Genomic DNA, 14,878 nt, shown 5'->3' with positions numbered 1-14,878 from the left:
AGAGTTATTGCGCATTGTAATAATATAATAATTATAGTAATTGGAGTCAAAATAGAATTAATCAAACATCTTTCGATAAGATCAAAACAATCTAGAACCACGTGGCCACGTGGCTTGCTGGCTATCATCCTAATCCAATTGACCCCAATTGACTTAGAGTGTGGGTTTTGAGCAGAATTCCTATAAATAGGAGATGTATTGGGAACTTAGAAGAAAGAAACGAATAGTGAGAGAAAGGAGGAAAGACATAGCCAAGAAAAATAGGAAGCAAAAGAAACTAAGGAAAGAAGACGAAAATACTGTCAATAGGCTTTGATAGCTGAAAGAAAGAGTGATGTATTAAAAGAAAGAGTGATGTATTAATTTTAAGGTGAGTTATATTATACCTTGAGTTATCATAATATATTTTACGTATGTTTTGAATTACTGTAATTTATTTTATACAAGTTGTATTTTATTAGTTATATTAATACAAGTTATGTTTTATAAATATTTTAGTTACGTAGATTAATTTCTGAGCTCTATTTGTTTAAAATGAAACCCATGGATATGTTTGTTTAAATTTTAAAGAATATTTGACTATAACCTTATAATCAATTATATTTTGTAAATACCACCACGGGAGTCCCATGCCTTGGGGGATTTAAATAACTATTGGTTTCTGTTTGGTCACTTTGTGGCCCTCTATTGACCTCTATTCTGTGCGGAGCAAAGTGCTGTGCGGAGATAAGTACTACACCATTGAGGGAGCCACATCTATAATCCGTACGAACCACCTATTGAATCTGTACCTTTGTTCTGACTGTCACTCCTGTGACCTCTGTTCTGTTCTGTTCGGTACCATGGTTATGGTTATTTATTTACATAATCTCAGTTTTGCTACTTAAATGATTATTTGTTCAGATTAAGTTATCCTAAATATTTTAGTTACGTAACTATCCATGGTTATTTTGTGTCCCTTATACTCTTGGCATAATATTTTTCACTCTGCCATGTGCTTATAGTTGTTTGCCAATTTTCAGGAAACAATGCAATTCAACAATAGTTTTTGGAAAGTCTTAGATGCGAGACTGCGGAATAGACACATACAACACTTTTATGATATTTTTATATGTAAATATCGGCCTTTTGGTCAATAAATTTTGTAATAAAAATAGAAACTCTGATGATTATTTTGGTATCCTCACTTAAATATTATTTCCGCTTGCGTTTATTAATTTGTTCAAGAATTGGCCGGAGGTAACTTCAATTACTGGCCATCACAATACTTAACCTTTAGGTACGGAGAGCGAGTTGTGACAATAACCTTACACATTTACAATCATTGTCAACATTGCATAACTAACACCACAACAACCACCATTATTACACCACCGCTCCACCTATATATATTTTATTTTTATCTCCACAACATTATCCTTCCACTGTCACTATAACCGCTATCCATCTATCTCTATCACCATTACCATCAGCGCCGTAGCTAATGCTGCCGTCTTTTCCCCACCACCAACTCATTATCACAATATGAAAATTAAAAAATATAGCACATCAAACAATTTGTTTTAGTTCATCAATTAAATTTCGATCAAATAGTTGTTCAAGTAAAAAAAATTCAACATTTAATTTTCAATGCTTAATTTTTATTTATTTATTTATTTTTTTATCAAACACCGCCTAAGGAGGATGTAGAGGGATTATTTAATGATTTTTGAATAATATTTCACATAATTTATTATCTGATATTTATCAAAATATTTTATAAACATCTAATAAATCCTAATATTTTAACGAAAGATGTTATGAATTCCACTTAATTACCCTGGATGAAAGTTGTGTGGTTGATGATAAATTTATATAATATAAAACCCATAAAACAAATCTCAACAAAAAATTATAATTCTAAATAAATCATGAATAGTTACTCTAAATTTGTAGTATTACTTTGTAATGTTTAAAGAATCGGACTGTACCGACAGTTTAACCGGTAGAATCAGTGATCAGACTAGGTCCAGCTTGGATGAGCCCAAAAAATTGGACTAAGCCAAAATCTAAGCTTGTTTGTAAGAACCGAAAAAATCAGTGGTTCAACCAATAAAAATGATGAACCAATCTCGAATTTCAATTAATCAATAGGTTGAAATTGTTTTATTTTTCTAATTTTCTTATTTTTATATATTTATATATTATATATATATATATAAATTTTGACTAAAAATTCTTACTTAAAAAGTCTTCCCTCGTGAGTAAGGTTCTCACGATTAAGAGATTATGAAGGATCTATTCATATTTATAGAAAAAGATTGTTTAAAGAGAATCTAAAAATTCTTAAATAATTTGATTGGAGAGAGAGTTGAAAATTTAATTTCGTTCTAAAATTAAATATAGCATTCAATTAATTTGCTTGGAGAAAATGTTAATTTTTTTTAATTTCTTTAAAATTAGTGATTATGACTTTATATTATTAGTAAAACCATCTCCAATGACTTATCAAATCTATCCTCAAATTTAAATTTGATGAAAAAAATTACTTTTTGCTTCTCTAATGGTTCATCAAATCCATCATTAGATACAGGATTTTACTTTTCTTTCATTAAATAAAAAACCAATGTGCCTTTCATCAAATCACTGTTAATTACTATTGGATTTCCACCCCTAGATGTCTCTCAGATGGTCCACCTCAAGGCAAAAATTTGTAAAAAAATTACACTAGTCGGTCAACTGGCTAGTCGTCTAATAGTTTAATGAAGTTGCATAACCCTCTATTGAAGCACTTGATATCAAATAGAGTTTCTACTCAAATTTGATGAAAAAACTAATGCACTGTTAGAGATGTCCTAAATACTATACAATGATTTTTATTTTTATTTCAATACTTAGGCCTCGTTTGGCATGCGAGTATTTTACTCTAAAAGCAAAAAAGTTACTAAAAAATAAAAAAATTTATAATCTATACAAAAAAGTTAAAGATTTCATTTTTTTTTCAATTTTTTACATATCTTTTCGTAAAAAACCAAAAAATCATTTCAAATATACTAATTTTTTTACTTATATTTTAATCAAAAAATAAAAAAATTACTAAAATAGCCTGTTCCTAAACGAGGCCTTATATATGTTTTTATTTATTTATAATTATATATTATTAATTATGACATTACAGTTTGTTTACTTCGATTCGACAGTTAAACTGATGACCTGTTTACCAGGTCAATTTTTCGATTTGTGAGCTTTCGTTTGGAAAGTGGGTTGGTTTTTTGGCTTTTTTGGCTATTTTAGCATGGGTTAAAAAGCTTGATTTGGGAAAGACTTTTTGACTTTTTGTTTTTTTTAGCTTTTTTTGTGAGAGAAGAGTGTAATGATTATGGATTAAATGTGATATTTTGTTTGTTGTGACTAAAATAGTCTATTTTGTCTTTTATGACTAAAATAGCCCCAAACCTCTCCAAACCCACATGTCAAACCATGCCAAAGATTGCTACTGTGCTTTAATATATAGAGAGCTCGTTTGGAATGTTGGTTATTTTTTTAACTTTTTAGTTTTTTTTTTGAGTGTTTTGACTTGAGATTAAAATGTTTTGTTTGTGATAGATTTTTGACTTTTTAATTTTTGTGGAAAAAAAATAAAATAGTTATGAATTAAATATAATATTTTATTTTATTTAATTAAAATAATTTATTTTATCTTATATGCCTATTTTATTTTAGCGGAGAAACAGACCCAAAAAATCAAGTTAGGAAAGGACCCACACGGCTACAGATATATGTGTTGTGTTGGCGGCAGGTGGGGCTGGTTGTATTCAATAATTTCCGCGAAACGAATCTCACGACCGCCACCTCTCCCTCATCCTCCTCCTCTGCATTCAACCGCTGACTAACAGGTCCTCCTCCTCCGTATCCACATCCCCTCTCTCCACCACCACCACCACCACCACCACCACCACCCTCCTCAACCACACAACTCTCTCTCTCTCTCTAACCGCCGCCACCGCCACCGCCACCGCCGCCGCCGCCGCTACCCACCTCACCCACTCCAATTCCTACGATTTCAACAATGGACTCTCCTCCTCCTCCTCCACCACTTCTGCCGCCTCATTCCCCCCAACCGAGGGTTTCCGAACCGGAAAACCCCATCCCCCATGACCTCTGGGACTGGTCCGACCTTCTCGATTTCAATCTCGACATCAACCAATTAAACAGCTCTCTCGATCCCGCTCAACCCTCGCCCGATCCCCAATTCCCTCCCACCGATCCCAATTTAGATATTCCCGGCCGCGTTAGAAAGAGGGATCCGAGGCTGATTTGCTCCAATTTCATGGCGGGTCGGATTCCATGTGCCTGCCCGGAGCTTGACGAGAAGCTCGAGGAGGAAGAGCGTTTGCAGCCGGGGAAGAAGAAGGCTCGGACGGTGAGACCCGCGGCGGGAGGGAAGGCTAAGGCTAACGCTAGGTGTCAGGTTGTTGGGTGCGAAGCTGATATCAGTGAGCTCAAAGGGTATCATAAGCGGCACAGGGTTTGTCTTCAGTGTGCCAATGCCAGTGATGTTGGTATTGATGGGCAGAGGAAGAGATACTGTCAACAGTGTGGCAAGTAAGCACATTTGGGTCTATGATTGTGTGTTTTGAATTGAACTTGTAGAAATGTTCGTTGTTGATTATGTGATGTCTAAGAAATTCCATTAGCATAAGCACATCTGGGTGTATGAATGTTGGGTTTGAATTGAACTTATAGGTAAGGTATTCATTGTTGATTATGTGATGTCTAAGAAATTCCATTATGTAGACCTACACAGTAGTTTGTTTGGAATTGAATTTTGACAAGCACAACATTCTTGAGGCGGAAGCAAATCAATTAATTGGGGAAATCTAAATTATATTTGGTGGTTAGTGGAGTGAGCTCACTGTAATTGGGTTTTTGGGTTTGAACAAATACAGAGATGACATGGAATTTTTTTAAATGATGTGATTACCCTAAACTGATTGCACTGTAAATTTTTGTGAGTTATTGGCTCAATTTTACCTTTATATATTAAATTATATTTTAGCATCTAGGGGGTCAAATGACCCCACAACACTGCATGTGGTGCCACCTATGCTGAAGGGTTAGGGATTTACATTGATACATCTTACTTTTGTATGAACATCCGCACACAGGTTACAAACCTATAAAGATTGAAGGACACAGAACGATAAAAAATTTTGGGCTGCTTTGATTTATTTACGTTCATAGTTGTGACAAATGTGACAACACATTCATTGTAGGGGGTAAATGTGATGGATCAGTTTTTTCCTTGTATGTTTAATGTATGTTTTTGCTGGTGTGGTTATTTGGTGGCAGGTTTCACATCTTATCAGATTTTGATGAAGGAAAAAGAAGTTGCCGGAGAAAATTGGAGCGTCACAATAATAGACGCCGAAGAAAAGCAAGTGAGGCCACAGTTGCAGTTGAAAGGGAACCCCAGGAGCCTGTCTTGGTTGATGATGTAGCCTGTGATGATGAAAATGGAAAAGGTATTGCTGAAAAGATCTAATACTGCAATTGTGATTTCATTTACGATTACTGGAACAATTTTCCATTCGTGATAATGTAAAAGTGTAAACTCAGTTTGTTATCCCCATTCAGTTTCACTTCCTTAGACATTTAGTTGTTGAACTAAAGGAGTTCTGTGGCTCAGATAGCATATGCTTGAGCAGCCAAATAGCAGAAAGGGAATCATTATTGGAGTCTGAAGAAGGACAAATTTCTACACTCTGCTCAAATCCTGGTTCCCAAAATATTCAAAATGACAGTGGTATATCTTTTGTGGCCTCTGGTGAGGTCCAAATAAATGGAGAAAAAGATTCCAAACATGCTCACTCTTCATTCTATTGTGACAATAAGAGTGCTTACTCTTCAACGGTATGTCTGCGATGGATGCCTTGTTTTCTGGTTGACCTCTGTTTTCTTGTTTATGTGAGCAAATTACTTGGATTAACGTTAAATGATTGTTTTTTTCCCATGTAGTGCCCTACTGGTCGGATTTCATTCAAGCTTTATGATTGGAATCCCGCAGAATTTCCTAGACGACTTCGGCACCAAGTATTTACCGGATTATTATTACAGTTTAGTATTTAAATGATAATAAAATTTATTTCCATCAGAGATACTGGGAGTTGATTGACACGAGATAAATCTTTTACAGATATTTCAGTGGTTGGCCAGCATGCCTGTTGAGTTGGAGGGGTATATACGTCCTGGTTGTACAATCTTGACTATGTTCATTTCAATGCCTAATTTTATGTGGTCTAAGGTAATGTTTAATTTGCTGTTAAGCTCATTCTCAGTGACATTTGTTATATATATATGTGTAAATATATGTTCTCACTAACAGTGGAACACCTTTAGGCAGACTAATATACTGTGAAATTCCTTTTGTATACATTTTGTTGAATGCCTGGTTGCTTGCACCAATTATGATTTAGTGTTCAGATTTGTGTCCATAACATTTTTGCATGCGGTACTTAGCATTTGGTATACCAGGTCTGCATTATGGGTTTTGATTTGTGGTTTTCTGAGTACGTTGCAGTTACATGAAGACCCTGTTATGTATATACCTGATTTGGTTGGTGCTCCTGGGAAGATGCTATATGGAAGAGGATCTTTACTTGTTTATTTAAACAATGTGATTTTTCGTGTGATGAGAGGTAGGTTGACGTTTCAAATGTTTGACTCCATATGTATAACCATGTTTGCAATTACTCTCAATAATATAAATTTGAATATGGGTGGGGGTTGGGGTTGGTTTTGGTTTTGGTTATTGGCTCTAGGAACATGAGCTTCTCCTTGTAAATATTGTATTGCTTTTTGAATAAATCACCATTTCAAACTTTCTAACATGTTTTTAGCATTTTAATGGATACAGATGGAACTTCTGTGATGCAAGTGAAGGTGGAGGAGCAGGCCCCAAAGCTTTGCTATGTTCATCCTACATGTTTTGAGGCTGGGAAGCCTATGGAGTTCATGGCTTGCGGAATTAATCTACTTCAACCCAAATTTCGGTATGGTAGTGCCTCAATTTAATCATTCTTCGAATAAATATGACCTTCTGTCTATGTTGCCTCTGTTATTGAATTTTTTTATATTTATTTTTCCATTACCATTCTTTCAACCGGTATCTAGTTTGCAATAATGATAAGTTTTTCTTTTGGTTTCCCTTGTCATTTTCCCCCTGGTTTGTTCTGTCAATTATAGTTCAGTGCATAGAGATGTGAATAACTGCACACAGCCCAACAAAATAAATGAAAAATGAAGCAGTAGCATGGTGGCCATTGAGCTTCAGCTAGCTAGTTCTTTGATCAATAATTTATTTTTCTATATATAAATAGATTTCATTGTTAATAGGAAAGGAGAACAAGCTGTAGCATATGGCACACAAACACCTTTAGAAGAGCAACTTAAACAAGAGGGAAGCTCTAAATACAAAGATTTTCCAACCTGTGATGCGTGGAACTAAAGGAAAGGAGAGAAATGAACTACTTTTTTAGTTCTAATATTTAACACATTTTTTGGATCTCCTATTTCTAACTTCCTATAAATAGTAAAAAAACCACTTCTCCAATGAGTTTGTTGTTCACAATCTTCTTAAAGTGATCCTCTCAAGATGTTGAATATCAATGGACATAGAGAAGTGAGATAGAATAGCACATAGCTGAATAAATCCTGCCTACTCGAATTGCAAGTAATCTAAATTACTTAATGTTTGACACATCCATGGTGACTCTTGGTAGCATGAGGAGGTGTGTGCTCCCACGCCCCACCATTCTTGAATACATAATTGATGCTCAAACTGGCAAACTTTTAGCTCAGTGATGACATGTGGAGGCGAGAAGTTTACTCCTCCATGTGACTTGCTTGATATCTCAGAGGAGTTTTGCTTTGCTGTTCTTTTTTTTTTTCCCTTCAACTTTTCATGATCAAGAAAGGGACTGATTCAATCAACCAAATGCTCATGATGAGCCCTTAATCAAATTGTCCTGTATGATGTATCATTATCCTTAAATAGGATATCTGAGGCTCTTTGAGGATACTTAGACGTGTTTGATATCATTTTTGTTTTCTAGTTTTCTGTTCTTGAAAACAGAGCAATGGAAATTGATACATGGATTGAAGATACATGGGGAAGATTCTTAAATTTATCTGGCATTTTTTAACTTAAGCTGCTGTAACCATTCTAGATTCTTCATTACCTTTTTTTTCTTCGTCCTTCTTATTTCCCAAGTAATTTAGAAGTTTGCATTCAAGTTGTCTTATGCACATGTTTTTATTCTTTTGACTGATCACTGCATGTTTGTACTAGAATGTCAATTTTGCATTCAGGTTATGCATATATTCTTCCTGAACTGTTCAATGTATTTCTTGACTGGGATCTTGATGGCAGGTTTCTTGTTTCTTTTGCTGGGAAGTATTTGGCATATGATTATTGTGTTCCACCTCTCTGTGGTGACACTGAAGGGGTCACTGCTAGTTTCAATCATCAGTTATTGAAGATATATATCCCTCATACTGAACCAGACCTTTTTGGGCCTGCGTTTATTGAGGTAGGATTTTTCTTCCGTATTAAATATAATTTTTTTTTTTTGATAACCGGGAACCTGCCCTGGTAGAGAGCCCTTTGAACCCACCCCAAGGAGGTAAACCCCTGGTTCAGTGGGTCGCCCCCAACTTTCCTGAAGCTTCCAATCTGTGGAGATTCAAACCCGAGCCAGCAACATGGGGAGCATACCCCCTTGCCAACTTGGATGGCCCTGCAGGGACCACATTAAATGTATCATTATCCGTACAAGATGCTTCTAGAATGGGTAAATTTGTCAATTCAAAATAGTTTTATTTTGCTTGCTCTGGATTACTGTGCACCAATCTATCTGACACTAGCAACCAATTTTCAGACAAATCAAGAGTGCTTATCTTCATGCCAAGTGTTTATACATATGTCTATTTTCTTTGGTGTGCTTGTGATGAAATTGTATGGATTCTATCTTGTATGCTTTGTGTTTCTAAGACAAATTGTCAGGCGCTACATGTTTTTGTACTTGTTGTGATTATAATCATTTACTTGTATTAAAGATTGTTTGCAGAAAGGTTTAAGTGCTTGATACCTGAAATGACGTTTTTTTTTTCTTTCTGTCCAGTACCAAAATTGTTTCTAACTATTGCTATTGATCATATTTATTTCATTTTTCCAAGCTGGTTAAATCAATTTGTTTGGCCTCTGGACTTGTTATCTAGAATGGAGTTGTTTTGTACATGTATTTTTACTTTTGTCGGTAAATAAGCCTTATTTGTGGATTCCCAAGTGTCTACACTAGATGTAAACGAGTGAATGATTCATATGCACATTTGTCTTTCAGATTCATCAAACACAGAAAACTGAATTGTTGGTTATGATTGCTTTTTCGTAGCATGGAATGGAAGAAATTGTCATCTATTGTGAACTAATAAACATTTTTGCTTTTCCTCTGAAATGTTTTTGTAGGTTGAGAATGAGTCCGGCTTATCCAACTTCGTTCCCATTCTAATTGGGAACAAGGAAATTTGTTCTGAAATAAAGATTATGGAGGACAGATTTGAAGCATCACTCTGTTTGAAAGGATCGAAGTTCATGACTACTAGTTCTTCGTCTGATCCATGTGAGGCTTCAGTTCTGAGACAAACAGCGTTCTCTCAATTTATTTTAGATACAGCTTGGTTACTCAGGAAGCCTGCATTAGAAGATATAGAACACATTTTAACTTGGTCTCATATAGGAAGATTCAATCGGTTATTGACATTTCTAATACACAATAAGTCCACCATCATTTTGGGGAGAGTATTACATTATATGGATTGTATGAAGCTAAACAAACTGACTAATGGCTCTGGCGACACTGATATGAAATTGCTTCAGAGCAATTTGGATCATGCTAGAGAGATCCTTTGTCAGAGATTTCAGGAAAAAGGGGATCCAGTAAATCTTGACCAAAAAGGAAATTGCTTATATAGAAGTTCTCAAATTGACATGCCCTCTGTTTTGTTTTTTGATCAGGTGAGAACATCAATCGTTGTGCAGTAAATTCTCCTTTGATGTTGATTTATTCTTCATGGATACATATATTTATTTACCTGCTGCAAATGTTTTTAAGCTAGTTTTGAACATGATATTGTTAAGAGAACTCTGCCCTTATTTTCACTATAAAATTAGGCATTTCTGGTTAAGTTGAAACTTCAAATGTAAGAGGCTTCAGAATTGTGTTATATCCATACCAATGACTTCATTGTATATCAGTCTTGTTGCTATTGTTCCGCTGGCTCATGTTGGACATTGTTTTTATATTTTTATTTAATTTTGGGTATGTTTTATAACTTCAATTTTTTTAAGGGTTGATGATCATTTTTATTAGTTTTGGCTGTCCAGTTTGTTTCTCTTTTGACATGTGCATAAAAAAAACATAACACTGGCAATTTCTGATAATTGCTTGTGCTGGCAGTGTTTTTTATTTGGATTCATGTGAAGTTAGACTTGGATCTTACTGCTATAGGTGATGAATTTGTAAGTGGAACTTATATGCCTTCCCAAAAAATAAAGAGAAAGGAAGGAGAAAAGTTGCATTTAAATAACTTGGTTGAATATAACCGGCAAACTTGTGTGCACCATGTGTTTTTGCTTGAATTTGCGAGTAGAGGCACTTTATATAGGAAAATGCTATAGGTCCTAAATTTTTTACCAAATAAATAACCAAATGTCTCACATGGGTGTGGAGTCTACAAAATTGCGGATCTCACACCCATGTGAGACGTTTGGTTATTTATTTGGTATCCCTAGCATTACTCCTTTATATAATCTGCTATCATTTGCTATTTCTGTTAAACTACAGTGGCATTTGAAGTTGCAGGGCACGGAGACAACAGAGACTGGAAATTTGGATGCTGAAGCGGGATCAAGTTCTCAAGAGTTGGTTGGTAATTTACCACTTTTGAATAGAGAGGTGGTAATGAACATGAACCTTATGAAGAAAAGGCCCGGGAAGTCCTGTTTGGCCTCGCGTCCTCTTGTCCTTGCTATTGCTGCTACTACTGCTGGTTGTTTCGGGATATGTGCAGTCCTCGTCCACCCGCAAAAGGCTGGCGAAATTGCAACAACTATTCGCAGGTGTCTGTTTGACAACACCTAGCTGTTTAACAGAATCTCTTATCCAGAATCTCTTGTACATGCACAATCTACCCACATTATTACTATCTGAATCTCTGGCACATGCATATGTTCATTAGGCTATTGTGCTTCATAGCTGAATCCTGGCTGTCAAGTGCCACTCTGGTCGAAGTTGTGTTAGTCGCTCTTTCAGATGCACCAAGAGTTCGGGCACTCTGTTAGCGCTGACAATAGAGCGACAGGCCTCACTTATTCCTCCCCTTATCTTCTTGCTAACAAGATGAAATTTTTGAAGAGGTATGTTTTCCTCCAATATTGTACCTTGTATCTTTTTTCTTTTTTTGGTGTAACTTTTGATTCCGACGACCTTTGTATGATTGTATCATTCCCTTTAATATGTCACAATTTCTCAACTGTTTATGTTGTATGTGAATTTTAACCAAGTTCTTGATAAGAAACTGGGGCTGTGTATTAATTTTCAATCGGATTACAGTAGGCATATGTCTGGGAAGTTTTGATCTGTACATTTGTTTTCCTTTGAAAAGAAGAAAAGTAAATATAATGGGTATATTGCACTTTTTATCCTCAAATTTTCATCAGAAATCTTACCTTTTGTCCCGCATCTTTTAATTGTAACAGGTGAGTCAATGGGTATGTGTTTATCTTTTAACTCGTGTTTCAATGTGGTTCAGCAGTCACTTGCCATTAAAAATTTGAGCGGAAAGGGCCTGCATCAATCCATTTTTAGGGGCATTAGAAGAGAAAAATAGTATAATAAAATATGCTTTTCATCATTCAATTTTTACTCAAATATCACTTTGATCCTCGTGTTTTAATTTTTTCTCAAATTTCCAATAATAGGGTAACAGTAGGACTACAATGAAACACTCGTTGGAGTTTGAAGATTTAATTGTTACCAAATGAGGGACAAAAGTGACCTATAAATTTGGGCCCTAAGTTTTCTGTTGCTTCTTGTTAGTTTAGTATTACCAATTCAGGTGGATACTCCTCTGGAAGTCTCTGAATCAGATGTTGTTGGGGTATATGGTTATTGCATCAACTCTCCCTGATTGGGCCATCATGTTTATTGTCACTTTTTTTCATTGCGATTAGTTAACTAGTGGAATCTGTCAGATTTATGTTGGTGTTTTGAGAGATAATATGAAAAGATATATAGTCATTTGTGAATAGTAGAAAGATCACATAACATTGCAACAAAACACCCTATTTACACCCAATAGTTTTTCTATGGATAGGGACTGGGGGGAATTGTAGCGGTGAGTATGGTTCGGATTGGATCGGATTGGGATAAAATTAAGACCAATTCGTTATCTACTGTTCTTGAAAAATTCGAACCAATCCAATCCATTTAAATCATGGAACCAATTCGAATCAATTCATTTAAACATGGATTGGATCGGTTTAGGACCACATATTTAGATAATTAAATAATAAAAAAATAAAACTATAACATTTTAATTTTATAAAAATATAAACATAGTACCATATTAGTTTCACAATAACAATATGCCTTTCTATAATAGCGGTATACTGTTCTAAAATTTAAACAATTATAAGAAATTTGGTTCCACTATAAGTATTTAAACTATTACAAATTAAAACTAAAAATTAACAAGCAAAAATAATAAAAGAAGATACTATGCGAGATTTAGGTTTGAGTTTAGGTTTTATATGGAATAAGAGAAGATACTATGTAGGAGAGTGTATAATAAAAATATGGACTTTTCTTAAGTGTGCCTTGCATATGGTATGCAAGGCACTTACACCCTTCTATTTTGCATTTACACATTTGTATGTATTGGGTTATATCAAAATATTTGAAAACTTACACATTGGTGACCTGCTAAGCAGGTCACTTTCCAGGTAAATTAATAAAATAATATATTATATGACTAAAGGTGTAAATGGTCACAAAAAATGTATAAGTTTTCACAAAAGGGGTATATTTTCACGAAAGGCGTACGGAATTTCAGAAAAAGGCGTAACTGATTTCTGAAAAGTTACACATTTTTCTGAAAACTTACGCCTTTTGTGAAATCATTTACACCTTTTATGAACACTTACTCCTTTTGTGAGTTGACTTACCAAAGGTGTAAACAAACGAAAACTTACACATTTTGCTTAAGCTTACACCTTTTCGTGAAAATACTTACACCATTTTTGAAAAGTTACTCATTTTGTGTAAGAATTTTTGGCATAACATTTATACATTTTCTTCGAACTTACACCTTTTGTGGAAGCCCAACGTAAAGCTTTTTCGGAAGTCACTTATACCTTTTGTGAAAAAATAAATTCATCAAATTTACACATTTTGCTTCAGCTTATACCTTTTCGTGGAAGTGTTTATATTTTTTTGGAAAAGTTACTCTTTTTGTGTAAGAATTTTTGGCATAACATTTATACTTTTTGCTTCGAACTTACACCTTTTGTGGAAGCCCAACTTAAAGCTTTTTCAGAAGTCGCTTATACCTTTTGTGAAAAAATAAATTCATCAAATTTACACCTTTTGCTTCTGCTTATACCTTTTTGTGGAAGTGCTTATATTTTTTTTGAAAAGTTACTCATTTTGTGAAATAATTTTTGTCATAAGATTTATACTTTTTCTTCAAACTTACACATTTTGTGAAAGAGTATATAAGCACAAAAGTATAAATGTTATGCCAAAAATTCTTACACAAAAGGAGTAACTTTTCAAAAATGGTGTAAGTATTTTCAGGAAAAGGTGTAAGCTTAAGCAAAAGGTGTAAATTTCATGAATTTTTTTTTTCACAAATGGTATAAGTGACTTCCGAAATAGCTTTAAGTTGGGCTTTCACAAAAGATGTAAGTTCGAAGAAAAAGTATAAATCTTATGCCAACAATTCTTACACAAAATGAGTAACTTTTCAAAAATGGTGTAAATATTTTCACGAAAAGTATGAAGGAGTAACATTTCAAAGTGTTGATAACCAGAAAAGGAGTAACAAAGGGTTCATTTCAAAATGTTCGTAAACACAGAAGGAGTAACATATGTTCATCTCAAAGTAGTAAACACAAAAGGAGTAACATTTCGAAGTGTTCATAAACCAATTGAGACAACCACTGAACAAATCAAAGGGTTTGTGACCCCCGCTGACCACCCAAGCGTCGGTGGGCTCCGGTGCTCACAGCCTTCTGAGATCGACACCTCCATTGGCACCGCCGCCGCAAATAAAAGGTTTTTTGAAAGATTGGCTATCGATCTTGGTCTCTCTGTGTCGATGTCGGTCTCTCTCTGTCGATCCCTGTTTATCTCGGTCTGTCTCCAGCGATCTTGGTCTGTCTGTGTCCATGTGGGTCTCTTCTCTGTCGATCTCTGTCGATTTCGGTCCCTCTGTCGACCAGTGTCCATCTAGGTCTCTATGTTTGTTGATCTCAGTCTATCTCTCTCTCTCTCTCTGTCTGTCTGTCCGTTGCTCTATATTAAAAACGGTTCTCTTTTACATTGACATACTTGGTTGGATTTGGACTCGGAGTCACTATTCGAAGCCCTCCCAGACTCGTCTTCTCTGAAACGGAGTTCTACTGGGAGAAAGGCCAAGCCCTCCGAAACGTCCTTCTCTCTCACATTGCCATTATCTGAACAAGACAAATACAGTGTGATTGGATTTTAGGAACTTCAGGTTTTCGGGGGAAAAAACGGAACTTAGACGTTTTGCGAAGTTACTTACATCTCTTTGT

The 14,878-nt window shown here is 35.1% G+C and overlaps 1 protein-coding gene and 1 long non-coding RNA gene across 4 annotated transcripts; both read left to right on the top strand.

Moving 5' to 3' along the window:
- The first annotated feature begins 226 nt into the window (after positions 1–226).
- LOC145793121 (uncharacterized) lies at positions 227–1,172 on the top strand. Its single transcript, XR_014333707.1, has 2 exons — positions 227–370; positions 1,023–1,172. It is a non-coding gene; the product is annotated as an uncharacterized LOC145793121 (long non-coding RNA).
- Positions 1,173–3,725: 2,553 nt separating this feature from the next.
- On the top strand, positions 3,726–11,640 carry LOC114309247 (squamosa promoter-binding-like protein 7). 3 transcript variants are annotated; one of them, XM_082875718.1, is made up of 11 exons: positions 3,726–4,584; positions 5,332–5,504; positions 5,669–5,892; positions 5,998–6,072; positions 6,176–6,283; positions 6,560–6,677; positions 6,896–7,031; positions 8,411–8,570; positions 9,506–10,054; positions 10,902–11,158; positions 11,278–11,640. In XM_082875718.1, the coding sequence occupies exons 1-11, from the start codon at positions 4,049–4,051 to the stop codon at positions 11,378–11,380; spliced, it is 2,439 nt and encodes an 812-aa protein (XP_082731844.1). In that variant the 5' UTR covers positions 3,726–4,048; the 3' UTR covers positions 11,381–11,640. The 3 variants fall into 3 exon arrangements, with proteins under 3 accessions (XP_082731844.1, XP_082731843.1, XP_082731845.1); XM_082875717.1 differs by having other exon boundaries at positions 10,896–11,158; XM_082875719.1 differs by having other exon boundaries at positions 10,896–11,432.
- The last annotated feature ends 3,238 nt before the right edge of the window (positions 11,641–14,878 follow it).

The sequence above is a fragment of the Camellia sinensis genome, chromosome 6, assembly GCF_055761805.1.
Source record: "Camellia sinensis isolate YWXY chromosome 6, ASM5576180v1, whole genome shotgun sequence".
NCBI lineage: Eukaryota > Viridiplantae > Streptophyta > Magnoliopsida > Ericales > Theaceae > Camellia > Camellia sinensis.
Note: the sequence above shows the minus strand (reverse complement) of the source record. Positions and strands in the feature narration are given on the sequence as shown.